The sequence below is a fragment of the Carassius carassius genome, chromosome 46 (assembly GCF_963082965.1).
Source record: "Carassius carassius chromosome 46, fCarCar2.1, whole genome shotgun sequence".
Taxonomy (NCBI): Eukaryota; Metazoa; Chordata; class Actinopteri; order Cypriniformes; family Cyprinidae; genus Carassius; species Carassius carassius.
Window position 1 is genome coordinate 13,696,486 of NC_081800.1, and position 19,711 is coordinate 13,716,196.

At 36.7% G+C, this 19,711-nt stretch overlaps 2 protein-coding genes across 11 annotated transcripts in view; one reads left to right on the forward strand and one right to left on the reverse strand.

The window, feature by feature from the left end:
• LOC132129442 (voltage-gated potassium channel subunit beta-2-like) overlaps positions 1-3,949 on the forward strand; it is a 52,039-nt gene extending 48,090 nt beyond the window's left edge. For all 9 annotated transcript variants that reach the window (XM_059541054.1, XM_059541053.1, XM_059541055.1 and 6 more), the window contains 3 exons: positions 531-651; positions 2,355-2,443; positions 3,620-3,949. In XM_059541054.1, the coding sequence (XP_059397037.1) occupies positions 531-651; positions 2,355-2,443; positions 3,620-3,709 (300 nt within the window). In that variant the 3' untranslated portion in view covers positions 3,710-3,949. The remainder of the gene's footprint in view (positions 1-530; positions 652-2,354; positions 2,444-3,619) is intronic.
• Positions 3,950-6,840: 2,891 nt separating this feature from the next.
• LOC132129692 (multiple epidermal growth factor-like domains protein 6) overlaps positions 6,841-19,711 on the reverse strand; it is a 57,604-nt gene continuing 44,733 nt past the window's right edge. For both annotated transcript variants that reach the window (XM_059541356.1, XM_059541357.1), the window contains 23 exons: positions 19,378-19,506; positions 18,417-18,551; positions 18,203-18,337; positions 16,649-16,774; positions 15,542-15,673; positions 15,218-15,346; positions 13,750-13,881; positions 13,549-13,677; positions 13,323-13,451; positions 12,904-13,032; positions 12,575-12,703; positions 12,307-12,435; positions 12,082-12,210; positions 11,852-11,980; positions 11,599-11,730; positions 10,542-10,670; positions 10,282-10,410; positions 10,056-10,184; positions 8,215-8,343; positions 7,976-8,104; positions 7,577-7,705; positions 7,356-7,496; positions 6,841-7,278 (listed from right to left, as the gene is read on the reverse strand). In XM_059541356.1, the coding sequence (XP_059397339.1) occupies positions 7,223-7,278; positions 7,356-7,496; positions 7,577-7,705; positions 7,976-8,104; positions 8,215-8,343; positions 10,056-10,184; positions 10,282-10,410; positions 10,542-10,670; positions 11,599-11,730; positions 11,852-11,980; positions 12,082-12,210; positions 12,307-12,435; positions 12,575-12,703; positions 12,904-13,032; positions 13,323-13,451; positions 13,549-13,677; positions 13,750-13,881; positions 15,218-15,346; positions 15,542-15,673; positions 16,649-16,774; positions 18,203-18,337; positions 18,417-18,551; positions 19,378-19,506 (2,924 nt within the window). In that variant the 3' untranslated portion in view covers positions 6,841-7,222. The remainder of the gene's footprint in view (positions 7,279-7,355; positions 7,497-7,576; positions 7,706-7,975; positions 8,105-8,214; positions 8,344-10,055; positions 10,185-10,281; positions 10,411-10,541; positions 10,671-11,598; positions 11,731-11,851; positions 11,981-12,081; positions 12,211-12,306; positions 12,436-12,574; positions 12,704-12,903; positions 13,033-13,322; positions 13,452-13,548; positions 13,678-13,749; positions 13,882-15,217; positions 15,347-15,541; positions 15,674-16,648; positions 16,775-18,202; positions 18,338-18,416; positions 18,552-19,377; positions 19,507-19,711) is intronic.

The window sequence follows — 19,711 nt, forward strand, 5'->3', positions numbered from 1 at the left end:
AAAATTTATTTTAAATTGTAATTATTTCACAATAATTTTTTTTTACAGCACTTTGTCTTGGTGAGCATGAGACTTCTTTCAAAAACATCAAATATTACCAAACATTAAAATTTTGAACAGTAGTGTATGGGAAAACTATTTTTTGTGTGTGTGATCAATGGGAAAAAAAAATTACAGCATGTGGGTTTTTTTTATGAGATGTGCTTTCATCTAGCAGCAAATAGCATAAATGACAACATTATGCAACTTAATTATATCTACAACATAGCCCTGTCCTATTTCTTGTCAGAGCATGTTCAGTTGAGCAAAAGTTTGAGAAGTATAATGTTCACCACCTTTAGGCAGCTGGTACCCATCACTATCCCATCAGCACCCACTCATAAAACGCTCATGTTCCTGTGGCTGTGTGTACAGATATCATCCATTCCATCATTACTCCACAAACACAATGAATTTCCAGCAGCTGTTCCTGTGGCTCATCAGCAGTGGTGTGTGGCTCTCTGAGCGGGTGTGCTGTCTGTTTGAAACAGGGCTACCAGTGGTTGAAGGACAAGATCCTGAGTGAGGAAGGCCGCCGGCAGCAGGCGAAGCTGAAAGAGTTGCAGGCCATTGCGGAGCGGCTGGGCTGCACGCTGCCCCAGCTGGCCATCGGTAATTCTGTCCAGGCTTTGCTGCTCTCTCTCTTCTTGTCTGTCTGTCTGCCTGCCTGCCTGGAGCTCAGGACAGGCTGTCTGTCCTTGTCTCCTGCTTCTGTCGTGTGTCTTTTTGTCTGAGGTCTTGTGTTGGACAGTGTTGTGTCTGTTAAATGTTTGTTTTTGTTCCTGAACTTCCACCAATCCAACCAACCAATCAGAGGTTACCAATCATAGTCAATTTACTGACCTGATGCAATGTTGATTAATATGGCCCTATTAAGTCATGCTGGTAAATACTGTAATGACATTATTATTATTGGATCAAAAAGCTTTTTTTTTTTTTAGAGGGATCTGTATTTGTTCAATTTTACAGAATTTTACATGGTTCGTACTTCATAAGTGCTTGAACTGTTTTGTTTAAGGCACTTCAAGGGTTAGTTTGCTGCAGGGTCAGAAAGATCTCGGATTTCATTAAAAATAATTTCATAAAAATTTGTGTTCTGAAGATAAACAAGGGAGGGTCTTACGGGTTTGGGACGACATGAGGGTGAGTAATTAATGACAGAATTGAGATTTTTGGTTGAACTGTCCCTTTGAGGCAGGAATACCGTGGACAACTTTTGCTCAGATTTTTTGCCGCAATTTGCAGCTTGGAGTTATTGTAGTTTTAGACTTTATTATATGCAGTTGGAGAATATCAAATAAGATTTTCTGCTGATTTTAGAACACATTGTTTATATTTCTCTTGCTTCTGTCAAGGACCTTCATATCTCTTTTTGGAATGACTTGAAATACAATCTTTAGCCGTTTACTGTATGATGCACCGTTTTTCTCTGAAACCATTTACAAAGTCAGCAAGCGGATGATGCCTAGTGTGTTCAGATCTGTTTAGGTTTTAAAAGCCATGTAGTGTATCCCAGCCTTTAGTAGTAAGAAAACTAGATGCAGGAATTTCTCTCTAGATGGGCAGTGATTGATTAGAATTAAAAGCTGATTTCTTCTCTTTTGTATACAAATGTTAAAAAAAAAAAGTTAAAAAGCTGTCACCTGGGAAATCCTTTTTCAAACACTGCTAAAATGTACAATTCAGATATGAATATATACACAGTGTACTAATTCACACCCTTTAGAGGTAAATGAAATACAAAGGTGTACCCAGTGACAGCTTTTGTATCTTTTCTTTCGATTGTGTATTTCAATGTGTAAGGCAGTTACTAGTTGTTCTTTGCATTATTAGATGTTGTTCAGGTGGTCTCTTCCTGTCTTAGTGGGCTGTTCTTGGCCACAGTAAGTTATAATACAGTTTGAATTTGAAACCGGGATATTCAGTGCTAAAAATGTTGTGGATTTACTGTACAGTAAGAAGAGGAACATGCATTAACTTGTTTAATAGCTGAAAATACGAGCCTAAAATACGCTTCTCATGTGAATCTCTGGTAATGGAACAAAACTCAAATTTATTTTTATAATTTAAAGTGCACCTGCTTTAGCGGTAACTGCTTAGTTCAAGTTTAATGCCCACACGTTTTTTCTGTTCAGTGTTCTGACATTGTTGGTTATATAAAAAGCACACAGGTCTGAATTGCTTTCTTCTCTCCTTAAAGAATCTAATATCTAGAATTAGCTCTTTTACCTGAGGCTTTCACATTTTCAGTTCTAGAATTTTTCTGTCGACTGTTTAGAGAGATGTGAAGTGTCTGTGCTTTGGTGTGTCTCTAGCGTGGTGTCTGAGGAATGAGGGGGTGAGCTGTGTGCTGCTGGGCGCCTCCAGCACTGAACAGCTGATGGAGAACATAGGAGCCATTCAGGTAAGCCACTCACAGCAGGATACATACATCAACAAAGCTTTACATTCTATAGATGATGCTGATGCTGAGGTTTTTGCAAACAGCAATGGCACAAGAACAATGTGATGTAGCAAGCTGTGAAAATGAGCATTAGGTCATTTTTGATACAAATTGTAGTTACAAAAACATTTTGTGCAGAAATGTTTGCGATTTTAAATCAATAGGATACATAATCTAATTATAATAAAATAATTTAGAAAATATGAATAATATCATTACTAAATCAAAAGTAATGTTACTGTTGTAATATAACTTTAGAATAATTGTATTTTATTGTTTCACTATTACTAGCTATTGAATTACTGTAAAATAAAAAAATAGTATTTAAAAACTATTTAATAATTATTATTTTATTTTACAGTAGAACAAATATATTAATATTTATGGTTGTCGTAACTGTCCTAACTTTAAATGTTAAACTATCAAGCTTTTATTTTAATTGAATTGAATTGAATTATTTTGGTTTAAAACATCAAGGAGCCCTTAAAAGCTTCTCTTGTCTTGACAACAGATGGACTATAAATGCTTGTCATTACAAGTTTGGGAAGATGGTTGATGCATGTTGCCTTTCCAAATGCACATTATAAGTGACCCAAACTCAGACACAAAGATAAGTTTGTGCGAAGCATTTCTTGTAAATTGAGCCACTCCAAAACTCCAAGACCAAGAAAACACTGGGTCAAGAGCAGCTTGAGTATACATTAACACGGTGAGCGTGATTTCACCAAGTACAACATGTTCCTGGATCAACATCCTTGTTGATCCTGGAACAACATTCCAATCAGAATTAAAATATAACTTTTCAGAAAATATCTGTTTTAGGCTTACAACCAGAGTTAAGTTATTCTACACCTTGTTAATTAGCTATCATTTCTCACTGATTTTAGGAATAAATTATGGGTAGGGTTAGGTTTAGGGGCAGGGATTGGGTTAAGTCTATATTTTTAGACATTGATCCAGGAACATGTCCACTTGGCAAAATCACGGCGACCACATTAACATATCGCAAATTAATCATGCAGCCCTACTATATGGTGAAAATTCTCAATATACAACCTAACAAAAACACGTGCTTGCTGTTAGTAATGAATTTTTTACATTAAAAACACATTAAACTTAAACCCAGTATTCTTCCAGGTTCTTCCAAAATTATCATCATCAATTATACATGAAGTGGACAGTATCCTAGGCAACAAGCCATACAGTAAAAAGGACTACCGGTCTTAAAAGGAAAGCCAGTGACAGTGCTTCTTTCTCTGAGCTTTGACTGAAAAAACACTGGCACATGGGATCAGCACTGTCACAGGTCCTGCAGGAGAAGCCAACTCACACACTACATGAAGTCTGCCGACATTAGCCTGAGAGGAGGCCAAGAACCGCACGGGCAGAAGGGAAGCATGCTCACATACAAATCAGCTCAGTAAGCAGAACGCCACTCCAACCAACAAGAAACCACTGAAATCAAGCGCAGCGTCCCCTTGTAGTAAACACTAAGAAGAGCAGTATTCGAGATCCAGAATTTGTACTTACTCTAGAAATGCATGAGCTCTGGCCATGGCACATGCTTTTTTCCTACATATTGGAAAACAAATACATTTGCGTTAGCTCACAGGAAGTAATGAAGCAGTTTGGTGAATGCAGAAAGTTACATGACTGAACAAACTAAATAATGCATTTGATTTTACTCATCTCTAGTTTTATATAAAAATTGTTAGCCAATCTAGTGCTTGTTTACAAGACCTCATTTATACTACAAACTATATCAATTATTGCTGTGTTTTAGCTGTAAACATAGACAGAGGAAGCCATTAGAGTTACATATACAGTAATACTGTATAAAGCTTTGGGTTGTGAGACTGTAAGAAATATTAAATAGAGAATACAGGCCTCAACAAATGTGCAGTATCAGAAAGTGTTTGTAAACTCATTGTTCTTTTTACTTTTAAAACCTTTGCTAAGATGTAAATGAGCTTATACAGTGTATACAGACAGTAGTTGAGTGGTGGCCTGTGTGCTCATTTGTCATCTGATTCGGGCTGAAACCAAAGAAACTTCTGTGCTCGAGCTTCCCTTCTCTTACCTCCAAACCACGCGTACAAGATTTGACCACGTGACCTACTGTTTCAAATGTTATTTGGAACTTGTCATCTGTTTAATGTCTAAATGTTGTTTATTTTAAGTAGTTTTCAATGTATGTGGAAATCGCTGTTACTATTGATTTAATTATTTGTATTTGTATTTCATCCATTGGCGCCCTCTACTGGCTCACTACACATTAGCCTACTACATTAAATTACTCATTAGAAAAAGGCTTTACATTAACTAGTGCTTTTGATCAATAATAATTTACACTAATATTTGCAAGGCAGTGCAAGTTATTTTGCATGTGTTTTCCATGAAACATAATTTATTTGGACAGTGTTAATTTGCTGTCTGAGAATTACTAGATTATATGCCTTATTTAGTACTAATGCAAAATATTCAGTGCTGGCAACCATTTGTTTAGCATGTTTCATCTGAACCTGTATGTTTATGCATTATGACATTTTAAAACCGTCAGTGCTGATTGGAGAGCATAAGCTGGTGTGGGAGGCTTTATGGGGTTATTTATATGTTATCATAATTATTAACTTTAAAATAAATGCCTAAATACATTCACAACATATCAAGGCGCTTCAAAATATTCTGACACTCATTCCAATATGAATGGACTTTTTACTGAATTTATGCATTAACATCTTCAAGGAGTTGCAATACAGTTGGCTGCATGTACATAATGATGAATTTTAATAATGGCCTATTATTTTAGTGTAGAGCAAAGCTTATGCTTGGCTGGGTATGAAAGTGTTGGCCTGTAGTTGGAATGTAATGCATCTTATAAGGGTTTTGGTTGTCGTCTGAACTACATCAATTCTTAAGGGAGAGGAAATCCATCCAATATACTGTTAAGCAAGAAAAAAAGCAGAGAGATTATTATTTGTAAGGCTTTTTGAAGTAGCACTTTAACCAAAGACTACATTACTTCTGTAGCCTTTAGCTGAGGGTCATTATAAATGTCCATATGTTGAGTCAGGCTGCATCTATCATTTAGATGTTAGTGGGTTGCTTTTGCTCAGGAAGTCATAATATCTTGTAAGTTATTAGATGGTAAAAATGAACCCGTTTTACCAGTTTAGTTATGTGGAAGATAAACATCATTGAATGAGACATTGTTAATGTAGTTTTCCCACCCTGCAAGGACAGAGGTTATAGAAGGAGCCTAAGTTGAATACTTTGCTGTAATTATTTAAAAAATAGTCCAAGAGTAACTGTATGTACAGGAAATCTGATGTTTTAAAGCTGATTTGATAAGACTACTGTTTTTTGTTTTTTTTGGTATAACCTATAATTCTGACTTTCGTTAACTGTAATATGACCATTACTGTTACAGATATGCATTACGTTATGGTGATTTCTGTAGATACATAATGGAATGGTTTGATAACATGTATATAATCTAAATATATATACACTATACTATACTGGTCTTAATGACCATTATCACATTTGCCTTCGTTTATTTTTTCATTGGCAATTATTGCTTATAACATTGTGCTTGAAGAAAAAATATGTACAGTTTCAAACTGAAAATAAACTATTCTAAAAAAAATTAATTTAGTCTTTGTGTTTTATATGTTTAAAGACCACAAAGGGAATACATTTATTTATTGGTTAAGTGTCCAAAATATGTGTAAATGTGTAAAATGTTTGATATAATTTTTTTTCCTCTTAAATTTTTATTTTAAATTATTTTAGAGAATTACAGGGTGGCAAGAATTTATTATTATTATTAATAATAAAACAGAAGCATATAGGTTTCTAAATAATTCTTAACTGCGGTTATCAAAAACATTCTTTAAAAATTCAACATCTATTTCTATAACCCTTAGAGACGTTTAATCATGAATAAAACACGTGTAAACCTTCAGAAATGTAACCATTACAAAACGAAGAAAAAGCATCCACCATGTTTGCCAGGGTTGCTTAAAAAAATCTTTGGTCATTCCTTAGCTGCAGAAATATTGAAATATACATTTTCTTTGAGTTCATAGTTTGCACTGAGAATACAAATCACACTTCACAAATGCATAGTTATGTAGAGAAGGTACTGTACAAAAATAAATCTATAGCAAAAACCATAAAAGGACAAAACACTGGTTCAATATAACGGGAATCATAGTGATTATAAGGTTTACAGTACAGTTTTCTTTCAAATAAATTTGTACACATAAAACTTACATTCATACAGTTTCCATCCAGTTTCATGTTTTTGTATTACTTGAAATAATTTGAAATACGGACATCATTAATTTTTTCAGGTGAAGCGAAGGCCTTGATTTGGTGCTTTTCTTGATTAGAATTAGACTGAAGTCATCAGGAAGTTCGATCTCCATGAGCAGAACTGATGCTGAAAAAACTTGGAATTTGTCCTCATCCAGGAGGAACTTCAATCTGAATAGTCTTCACCATGTTGTCCACTTTTTCACGAGAAAGTATATTATTTATTGACTAACTAATGGATGTCTCCACCTTAACTGCCACAAGAGTTTGTCCTTGACAGAGTCATCTGACAGTTTGGTGGCCCTTTGGGTTCAAAGATACAAGGCTTCAGTTTTAGCCAAGAGTCCACTCACAAATTCAAGCCAGGTCAGTTTACTGTCAGTGAAACTTTCGGTGTCTGTTACTGAAACTGTGAGATTGCTATACTGATGAGTCCTTCCTTTTGCTTCTGCTAGTATTCTGACTAGACATGATCCCTGTTATAAAAAATAACATTACACAGGAAAGTTGTTATTTGAGATTGCTGTAAAAAGTGAAGGTTATTGTGAATTACCAGTGAAATTACCCTCTTGACAGCTCGGTCCGACCCAGCTGTTGAGACAGGTGCAGCGTCCATTGCGTGGATTGCATTGACCTCCGTTGTGACACTCGCATCTCTCTGAGCAGTCGGGTCCAAATCGATTCACTCCACAGTCTGATGGGAATGCAGAAAGACATTTTTGACTAAATGACTAAAGAAAAAGTCAAGTGATACAAATTCAGTGTTAGGCTTACCTATATCACAGCGAGATCCCATTTTCCCAGGTGCACACAGACACCTCCCACTGACAGGGTCACATGGTGTGTCTCCGTCACAGTCGCATTTGTGATCACAATTAGGCCCAAATTTGCCTGGATCACATTCTGAAATATAAACATACAGTTTACATAATATTCATATATAATAAATGTGTGCATACATATGTACAGATATATGTATGCATGTATACTACAGATACATACAGATATATAGATTAGACTATTTATCAATAAAAAATAAAATAAAAATCAGTACTTTTACTCAGCAAGGATGCATATTTGACTGAAAGGAACAGTAAACACATTTGCTAAATTTTCAATGAATTTTAAAACTCTATTCAGAGATTGATATATTGATATTGATATCCTCTGCACCTCTATCACAGCGGAGTCCTTGATAACCTGGAGGACAGAGGCAGTGGCCAGTTGCAGAGTCACAAGGTACATTGGCACGGCAGTCACACAAAAGCTGGCAGCCATGTCCATAGAAACCAACAGGGCATGCTTTTGATAGAAATATATATATAAAAAAACACCTGAATTAGAATCATTACAAAACGGACTAAACTGGTACGGATGCAAAATTAGCTGAAACAGATGCTGTGTTTTCTCACCATGTTCACAGAGATGTCCATAGTACCCAGGAGGACAGTGACACTCGCCCGTCACTCTGTCACAGGTGCCATGATTTTTACATTCACATATTTCCCTGCAGTCAGCCCCATATCGGCCTCTGGGACACTCTGATCAACACAACAACACATTTAAACAGAATTTAATAATCTTTTATTTACAAACCCGATTCCAAAAAAGTTGGGACACTGTAAAAATGGTGAATAAAAACAGAATGCAATGATGTGGAAGTTTCAAATTTCAATAATTTTATTCAGAATACAACATAGATGACATATCAAATGTTTAAACTGAGTTGATGAGTTGAAATTTCATGGCATCAACACATCTCAAAAAAGTTGGGACAAGGCCATGTTTACCACGGTGTTGCATCCCCTCTTCTTTTTATAATAGTCTGCAAACGTCTGGGGTCTGAGGAGACAAGTTGCTCGAGTTTAGGAATAGGAATGTTGTACCATTCTTTGACTAATACATGCTTCTAGTTGCTCAACTGTCTTAGTTCTTCTTTGTCGCATCTTCCTCAATATGATCCGCCAAATGTTTTCTATGGGTGAAAGATCTGGACTGCAGGCTGGCCATTTCAGTACCCGGATCCTTCTTCTACACAGCCATGATGCTGTAATTGATGCGGTATGTGGTCTGGCATTGTCATGTTGGAAAATGCAAGGTCTTCTCTGAAAGAGACGATGTCTGGATGGGAGTATATGTTGTTCTAGAACTTGTATATACCTTTCAGCATTGATGGTGCCTTTCCAGGTGTGTAAGCTGCCCATGCCACACGCACTCATGCAACCCCATACCATCAGAGATGCAGGCTTCTGAACTGAGCGCTGATAACAACTTGGGTTGTCCTTGTCCTCTTTAGTACGGATGACATGGCATCCCAGTTTTCAAAAAAGAACTTCAAATTTTAATTCGTCTGACCACAGAACAGTTTTCCACTTTGCCACAGTCCATTTTAAATGAGCCTTGGCCCAGAGAAAACACCTGCGCTTCTGGATCATGTTAAGATATGGCTTCTTTTTTGACCTATAGAGTTTTAGCTGGCAACGTTGAATGGCACGGTGGATTGTGTTCACCGACAATGTTTTCTGGAAGTATTCCTGAGCCCATGTTGTGATTTCCATTACAGTAGCAATTCTTCTCTGAGAAACTCCTTTCTGATATTGCTCCACTATTTTTGACCGCAGCATTGGGGGAATTGGTGATCCTCTGACACTGCCTCTCTGAGAGGCTCTTTTTATACCCAATCATGTTGCCAATTTACCTGATAAGTTGCCAATTGGTCCTCCAGCTGTTCCTTATATGTACATTTAACTTCTCCGGCCTCTTATTGCTACCTGTCCCAACTTTTTTGGAATGTGTAGCTCTCATGAAATCCAAAATGAGCCAATATTAGGCGTGACATTTCAAAATTTGATATGTTATCTATATTCTATCGTGAATAAAATATAAGTTTATGAGATTTGGGAATTATTCCATTCCTTTTTTACTCACAATTTGTACAGTGTCCCAACTTTTTTGAAATCTGGTTTGTACATTTTCATACTATACATATGTTATATTATAGTATTATTATAGTATTTCATTAACCATTTATTTTATTAATATATGTAAAAATAGTATCCAGATATTTTATCAATAAATTATTTCATTTATTTTAGAATCTTAAATGTTGGATAAAAAATAATCTTTGGCTTATTAATACTGGCTTGAATTTTGATTTAGGTGCATCCCTAGTCACACTGAGTTTTAACTGTATTTATAAAAGCTGCATTAGCAGAATGTCTATGTTTGGGTGAACTGTGCACAATCAGCTGACCTCTATCACAGCTGTTTCCTGTCCAGCCGAGCCCACAGGTGCAGGTTCCTGTAACCGTGTCACACAGTCCTCTGTTACTGCAGTCACAGCGCTGAGCACAGTCCTCACCAAACCAGCCCTTAGGACAACCTGAGACACAATAACTCTTCATCGGCTTATTTCATACAAACTCAGCCAAACATTAGTCAGTCCCTTAAACATTACTTTAGCAGGAATACATTCAGACCTTTCCCACAGTCTTCCCCTCGCTGGCCCGCTTTGCACACGCATCTGCCAGTGACCGGATCACTCCTGGCCCCTTCACCACACAAAGCCACTCGTGCACAGTCTTGCCCATAACGCCCTGATGGACAGGCTTTAGAGAGAGCAGCCTGTTAGTGATTACTCTAACCTTTATATATATATATATATATATATATATATATATCGAAATTAGACAATATTTGTTATAGAATAATGATTAAAAATTGTAAAAGTGTGACTGACTGATATTGCAGTTTGGTCCAATGAATCCCGGTGGGCAGGTACAGGTGCCAGTGCTGGTCTTGCACACTCCTTTATTCAGACACTGGCACTCCTGCTCACAGTTGGGACCATAACGGCCTACCACACACTCTAAAACAACAAGGCATCATGGGTACGACATCTATAATAACGATTTACAACTTCACAGCATGTAGATGTTTCTTCAACATTGGGCATTTTGGCCACTAATACAAATTACTTTGAAACATTTTCCTTTGTCTAATTTCATAGCTTTTATATCCTAAATACATATAACCGAATAACATCCATAATTTGACAAATACAGATTGACTGAAAATTACATGCTATAAAGTTTTATTTGTGATGGAAATGATGCCACATTTACTGAATTTTAATTTACTGAATTGTGACGTAATTAATTTAATCATTTTTGATTTCATAATCTAGGCCGAAGATCTATATATTAAAGGTGTTTGAAAAAAAATGTGAAGGAAAAAAAATATTTAAAAAAATGTATGTACAAAAAAAGTTTTTAATATGACATAAGAGTTCAAGAAAAAAGTTGAAATATGTTCGTTTGGTAAGAATTTATAATAAGGTTCCATTAGTTAAAAGTGGTTAATGCATTAACTTACATTTCCTATCAATAAGCAGTATTTATTTATCTTTGCTGACATTAGTTAATAAAAATACATTCATGATAGCTCAGGTGCATTAAATAATATTAACATACAACTTTTAATAATGTATCAGTAAATGTTGAAATTAACATTAACTAAGATTAATAAAAACTTTAGAGGTAGTTTTCATTGATAGTTCATGTTAACTAATGAAACCTTTTTGTAAAACTATTCGTTTTAATAAAAATCGACACCTGTGAAACAATAGTGCCTGTATACAATTACATAAAAACATATTTTGCCTGTCTGGTGTATTCAGAAATGATTACTATATTTTTTTTCCACATAGCCATATTGTCACATCTTGAATCTTTACTGTACATTTCAGTGTACTTGATTTATTAAGATAAAAGAAGGTAAGATCATGAAGGGCACACCTGTATCACACTTGCTGCCGTGATATCCTGGAGCACAGTAGCAGGCACCAGTGACGGGGTGACAGAGCTGATTAACCTCAGAGCACTGGCACATCTGATTACAGTTCAGTCCAAACGTACCTGACTGACACACTGCAGAGCAGAGGAACAAAACAACCTTTGAGATCCAGGCCAGCAGGATTAGTGTTTAACAACTGATATGCTGTCAAACATTTCAACAGGAGTGTAATGAGATCAGAAGATCAGCACTCACTTCGTTCACAGCCGTTACCAGTAAGTCCAGGTGGGCAGCCACACTCCCCAGTAGCATGATTACAGGAAGTGCCGCGGGGACAGTGGCATCGCTGAGCACATCGCTTCCCATATGAACCAGGTAAACAAACTGAAAGAGCACAAATGAGTTACATGACGCTGGATCTGCCAGCAGGGGGCAATCTAACAGAAAACAAAAACAAAACAATATAGATACTGGGGGGAAATTACTTTTCTCGCAGTGCAACCCTCTCCAGCCTGCAGGACACATACAGGTGCCAGTGATGTGGTGACATGGGGCGTTATGATCACACCTGCACTGCTGCTTACAGCCTGGACCATACAAACCTTGAGTACATGCTGATTAAAACACACCGAATGAGAATACATATTCTTCAAGGTCAGTTTTTTAAGCAGACATTATGATGACTACTGAGGCACTATGATGTTTTTTACCCATCTCACAGCGTGAGCCCATCCAGCCTGCGGTACAGGAGCACCTGCCATTCTGTCGGTCACACACTCCGCCGTTCTCACACTCACACTTGTGTTGACAGTCCACGTCGAGGTGTCCCAGAGCACATTCTGAACATAAAACACAGAAACAAGATGTTTGAAAAATAAAATCACCTATTTGGCATCTGAAAATTGCTATATATTTTCACAGGTATATGAATTTCTGTAAACATTGCTGTGTGTCAGAAATGTCTGGTTTATGTCTCACCCTCTTCACAGGCCACTCCAGTCCATCCACGTAGACATGTGCAGTGCCCGCTGATTTGGTCACATGACCCTCCATTCTGGCACAAGCAGTGCTGGTGGCAGCCCACACCATAGAAGCCAGCTGGGCACTCTGGAGAGAGAAAAAAAATCTCTTTCATTTGAACTTTCAGTTAAGTTTTAAATAATTCAGCTTTAGACCCCTGTAATATTTATATATGTGTATATATATATTATTTCTACAAAACTAACAAAAAAAAATCTTGGCATGTTTTTGATTAAAGGAAGTATAAACATCTCTCAGGATTGCGTGAGGACAGTTAAACACACTACCTTGTTCACAGCTGCTCCCTGTCCATCCTGCTCCACACTCACATTTTCCATCAGCAGGGTCACAGGTGGCATTATTGTGGCAGTTACAGGTTTGACTGCAGCCAGGGCCATAGGTGCCAGCTTCACATGCTACAGCAAGACAGATATAGATACAGACAAATATGAAACTCTATAAACAAGGAACTACAACACATTCTGAAATACAATGCCACCAGGTTTCTACATCAAAGGCAGACATCAGGATGAGGTTGTGTCAGCATTCGTTACTGCAACGTGTACCGATCCATGGACACACAAACTCAGAGCATCTGTTTTATTTCTTTAATTTTACCTTACACGAAAGACAAAGGGAATGCTTTGAACATGCGTCTTGTTTCCATTTATTGTCATGGGATGTTGACCACAGTAAAATGACTCACTGGTGTTGCAAAGGGGCCCTACCCAACCAGATGGACACTGGCAGTCTCCAGTCACGGGGTGACAGCGACCACCATTTAAGCACTGGCACTTCTGCTGGCATTCGAAACCATGAAAACCCTCCGGACAAGCTGATAAAGATACATATATAAACTTAAATATGTTAAATGGACTAGTTTTAGTGATAATTATACCACATAACCAACTTCACCCCTTCTCCTCTCCTACGTTTTTCACAGTATGTTCCAATCCAGCCTGATAAACAAATACAGGCACCGCTCACATGCTCGCACGCTGCTTTATTCTCACACTGGCATCTGTGGCGACAGCCCTGGCCAAAGAAACCCTCTGGACACTCTAGAAAACACATTGAAAAAATATGAAAAAGCTAGATTTGTGTTCCCTGGAAATAGCAATGGTTGCTCATACTTTGATCACAGCGTGGTTCCGTGTAGCCTGCTTCACAATGGCACTGTCCAGTCGTAGGGTCACAGCTGGCCACGCTGCTCCGGCAGTCACACTGGTTGGCACAGTTTGGCCCCCAGTGTCCCACCTCACAAGCTGCCACAGAATATGCATGCCCCATTACACCAAATAATTAATTCCCACTCTACCACTGAGATCACATTATGAGTGATTTAAATTAACCAGATTTATTAAAGCAGACAACTCATTTATTTTAGGTTTAATTTTTTTGCAACAAACTGCATGTAGTGGATCCACTGAGGGCAAAGATCATTTATATCCAGAAACCTGCTGCAGGTGATTGAATGTATGTTGAGATAGGTGCTCAGAAATAAATAAGGCATAAGCTAACTATTTACTTCTTTTAGATTAAAAAGATCTAAAATATAAATATATTTTTTACAAAAAATTCAAAACACAAGCTAAAAATACAAGTGTCTGTATTATTTGAAATAAACATCTAATTATATTTTGCCTCTCAAGTGTTTTTACAAAAAAATGACTGAAAAACACTGATTACAATTATTAAATGCTGAAAATAACTGATATAATTAGATCTTGTTTAAAAGACTTTTTTTAATTACAAACTCATTAAATTATGAAGACTTTTAGATTAAAAATAAATAAATATGAATTACTATTATTATTATTAAGTACAAAACACATGTCCAAAACAACTGGAATAAGAAATATATTTATATAATAAAAATTAAATTATTTTTCTTTTTTTATATATTTAGAATTTTTTTACAAATTTTTTGCCGTTTTGTTTCTCAAATGTGTATTTATTTACTGGGGACTGATTAACATGAATAAAAAAATGAAAGTTATATTTGCATTGATGGGAGCAGTGATTCTAATTGAGCTTTGTCTACACTGAAATAAGAATGTGACTGTTTGACTGGATCTGATGTAACATCTATTAAAGTACAGGCTGACTTGTAGGTAATGAGCTCTTAAATAAATGAGCCAATGCAGAGAACAGTGAAAAGGCATTACTTGGAGCTTCATTTTGGGTGAACTCAAGGTGCTGCATTAAAAATATACATACATAACAGATGTATGCTGACCAGCAACGGGTGAGGTACAAAAGTAAAAAAAAAAAGTGTGTGTAGTGGCAATGCATGACGCTCTGGATTTTGTTATTTTATGGGGCATGGATGGGCAAAACTAGGTAGTTGCCACAAAGAGAGCAGCAAAGGTCAGTAGTTACTACAACTCAGTCTTATGTTGCATGGCTGAGGAGTAACAAATCTTGTAAAAGCTGAGTCTAAAGCAATGTTGAAGGTGCTAGATGTCAAAGAGGCATCCATGACATCCACAGTCTCATTGGCATGATCACTGAACGACTTTCTTTTGCTTCTGGGTTTGATTTAGGTTCAAGACAAACAACTAAATCTAAGTGAAGTGTGACTTCTAAGTGTGCCCTTACCTTTTGCGCAGTTGGGTCCCATCCAGCCGTCTTTGCAAGCACAGAGACCTGTCACGTGGTGGCAATGCCAGCTGTTTTCACAGGTGCAGCGCAACTGGCAGCTAAGGCCAAAGAGCCCAAATGGGCAGACTGTTAGAAATAAAGTTTATTGACAGGTAAGTTCAAATCTGAGGAAAGTTCAAATCTGACATTTGAAAAACACATATATGCAACAGATGTTTTCTCTTATGTGTGACACAAAACTCTAAACAAATGACAGATGTCTGGTTTGAACAGAGGTCTGAAGAAACATTAAGATTATGAAAATTAAATATTAAATCTTACCACTCTGACAGAGATTTCCCATGTATCCCGGTGGACAAATACAGGTGCCGTTTTGCCGATCGCACAATCCACCATTATCACAGGAAGGGCATAGTTCTGCACATCCCAGCCCCCAGCGACCCTCTTCACACTCTGAACATTAAAAAAAATTATAGAAGATAATTCATAAAGGGATACTCAAACAAATACTCAATTTCAAAATAGTAAATTTGATTAAAGTCATAATGATGAGTTAAAAGTGTAATTTTGACATGAAAAGTCACTTTTTATGTCATAATGTTGACTATATCTCATAATTATGACTTTTTGTCATAATTTTTACTTTGTCAATCTCATATTTTTATCTCATATATGATGTCATCATTTCGTTTTCTCATAATTTCATAATTATGACACAGCATGTTACAATTTAAAAATGTTATTCCATAATTATGGTTAAGTACAATATCACAATTTCGACTTTCTCATAATTATGATTTACCAAAGCATTTCTTTACTCTTCATAAGTTTATCTTATTCATACTTGTCAACACTGGAGTCCTGACAGCTTCACAGCAGCACACCTGGCATCTAAACACACTCTCAGCTGGAAGCCACTGACTGTTCATTAATAACAGCTATTAGTCGTCTCTGTGGCATGGCTTCGCTCCTCTCCTTCTGCACTGCGGCTCGTTATGACTTTATGTATTTGAGAGAGAACTCCTCTAATGGATTGTCCTGTGATATATTACCATGGTTAGGTCTGTGATCTTTGGCTCAGCAAAATGTGGTTAATAATAGACCTCCAAAATCACAGCGATTTCTCCTCTCTAAACTACCCTGTCCACTCCTAAACAGAACAGACTGAAAAGTCATTAATGGCAAAACAATTTTCCTCTCTTTTAAACATGTGCAGAGCAAGGAGATAAAGCAGAGGTCAGCGTGTTTAATTTGGTTCAGATGAAACACCGTGTAAATGTGATTCCAGATCAATTTGGAATAAGTGAATATGATGTTTCACTTGCAATCTCTCTCTTAACTATTTGATAGCATTCTACAACTCCCTGTCTTTGGTTTCTTGTTTTTTGGTTTGCAGTACTCATTGATGTCCAGTGCTGTTTTTCGCACCTTTTTCACAGTGTTCTCCTGTCTGCCCAGCAGGACAGTGGCACGTTCCAGTCACTGAGTCACATGGAGCTCCATTACACTCACAAGATTGTGAACATCCAACTCCGAACTGTCCTACAGGGCACTCTGTAAAAGACAGTACATACAGTTTTCACAGAGTGAACAGTGTAATATAAACCTAATACTGTTTGTTTAATAAAAAATATGAAAACACCAGCTTTTGCTTCTGGACCCAGATTTTACATTGGCTAGACAGTCTACTGAGCATCTAGAGAATGGACAGGTCAAGCAACCACAGAGGCTACGAGTGAAATGCCGAGGCAAGCCAAATCGACTCCCTTCACAGCCTGTTGTTTTCTAATTGATGGCAGACATAGCACTCTGATTGTTTATTGACTTCCAGGTTGTGAGGTTTGACTGCCAGCTCAGTATTTCTGTTGAAATATTCTGGATATTTACGTATACCCCGCCAGGTGGACTGGACTCACTCACTCATGAAAGCTGCTGAAATTTTATTTTATCCTCGTAAAAAAATCATAGATACATATCAATTCAAGTAACTGACTGTCATCTGGCCTGGATATCTTTAATAAATAAAAGTTTGCAGGTTACAGTATTTCTTACCTTCTTCTTATCTGGTATTATCCCCTTGTGATTTTCTAAAAGCTTTTACTAAAAAGTGGTTACTAACATGTGGCTAAATAGGGCTCACTAACTCACTAGTCTGCTTATACGGCCTCATTGTATAACCACACTCTAACTCAAACTTTCAGGGAAAATATATTTAAAATAAAGGCTGAAAGAGTTGTTGGAAGCTTAGTGATTTTGACGCTGAAATCATGCGACTCTGGTGTTGTTAATTTATAGCCTATGTTTAACATTTTACTTCTGGAGATTGCTTCGAAGTTCACAAAAGTTGTGTTCATTTGTGAAGATCATCATGATGAATAAAATGTGTAAGAACCATAAACCTTTGTAGGCCACAGAGCTTATTTTCTGCTATAATCCAATAGCCAATGGAAAAATCTGGTTGGGTTTCTGTCGAGGGAACCAGGGTTATGGTCATTTCTGTTTTGGCCTACAAAAATATGAAATCAATGTTGTAGCAATACATAATTCAACTTAGTTTTAGCATTTAATTTTCCCCTGTTGACCAGGTCAGAACTGACCTGTAAAGCCTCTGCAAAGTTCTTTCGAAAACCAAAATATTCATGTTATTCAAGACATTTCCCCTTTAAAATCTGTTCTATAACATGTTGGACTTCAATATTTACTCTAGATTTTGATTTGAGTAAAATACAGGATCATATCTTTGTTAAGGGAACACATTTAACAAGCAAGCCAGGAGATAAAGGTATTTCCATCATGTATTCCAGTGTTTGACAGCTGTATTTGGCCTGACCCGCTTATGTTATTTATCCTGTCAAATGCTAGTCAGCAAAACTTACACAATGACTCTCAGAGATCGCCATAAATCTACTTTTATAGAAGCTCTTCTAGCACTGTGTATTGCGAATATCACTGAATTTCAGCGAATGCATTACTTTAACTCACCTTGGTCACAGTGATCTCCATAAAAACCGGCTGGGCACTGACGCTGACATTGTCCAGTCATGTGATGGCAAGACACTCCTGCTGGACACTGGCATTTTGATTTACATCCTGGACCATAGTATCCACTATCACACCCTAAAACACAAAGAACAACAGATAAAACACTTCCCACACACAAGCTGTCAATCAAGTGAATGGTACTCCCTGAACTGACCCAGGTTGCAGGTCTTGCCCTGATAGCCAGGCTTGCACACACACGATCCATGATGTCGATGGCATTCAAGCGTGTTCTGCTGCACACAATGACACTCCGATGAGCAGCCAGATCCATAAGACCACTTGGGACAAGCTGGAAAAGACAATGTGTAGGATATTCTGTTAAAATCAGGAGAACCATCAGATGTTAAAAAGATAACATGATTAATCCAAATATGACATGTGCCTGGATCAACATCTTCGTCAGTTCTGGAACAACAATCCACTGAATCAATATATCAATGAATCAGATATTAAGTTCAGGTTTAAATCACATTGAAAATCTGAGAATGTAATTAGGTTTTATCATTGTATTTGTTAACATTAGTTAACCATGAACAAACAATGAAAAATATTTCTTAAACATTTATTATTATTAGATTAATATGTTAGCACCTGAGCTAACATGAACTAACAATGGACAGCTGTATGTTTATTAACCAGCTCTTACAAAGATTAATACACACAGTTACAAATGTATTGCTCACTTTTACTTAATTTTAGTTAATAACATTAACTAATGGGTCCTTACTGTAAAGTGTTTAAGTTTTATTAGTTAAAAAAATTAGCTTGTTGCATCTCTAATCATGCTAGAGAACATGACCATCAGGTTTTACACAAACCTGTATTAAATTAGAGAAAAAATATTATTAAACTATCTAAAAAAAAAAAAAAAAAAAAGCTAAATAGAAACATTTTCGTTAGAGGTCTCAAACATTTGGACCACAAAATATAATTTCCCTTTGATTTTATGGTTATGGTTTGGAATAGGATTAGGGCTTTGATTACTTCATAGGAATGTTGTTAAAGTCAAAAAAAGGATGTTGATCCAGGAACATGTCCTACTTGGGTAAATCACACTGTGCGAGTATCTCCTGGAGTTTTAAGTCATTGTTGGTCTGATATACAGCTATACTTACGTAGGTGACAAAACCTGCCGTAGAGCCCTGGATCACACAGACAGGCTCCATACGTGCGATGGCAGCGGCCGTTATTAGCACAGTTACATTTCTTGTTGCAGTGTTTTCCATATAGTCCCTTTGGACAGCCTGAAGAACACAGAATGAAAATTACACACTTAACATGATCTAAACTAATATGAATGTAATTTGAGACATTAAACACAAGTCATATTTCATTTACAACCCGAATTCCGGAAAAGTTGGGACGTTTTTTAAATTTTAATAAAATGAAAACTAAAGGAATTTCAAATCACATGAGCCAATATTTTATTCACAATAGAACATAGATAAC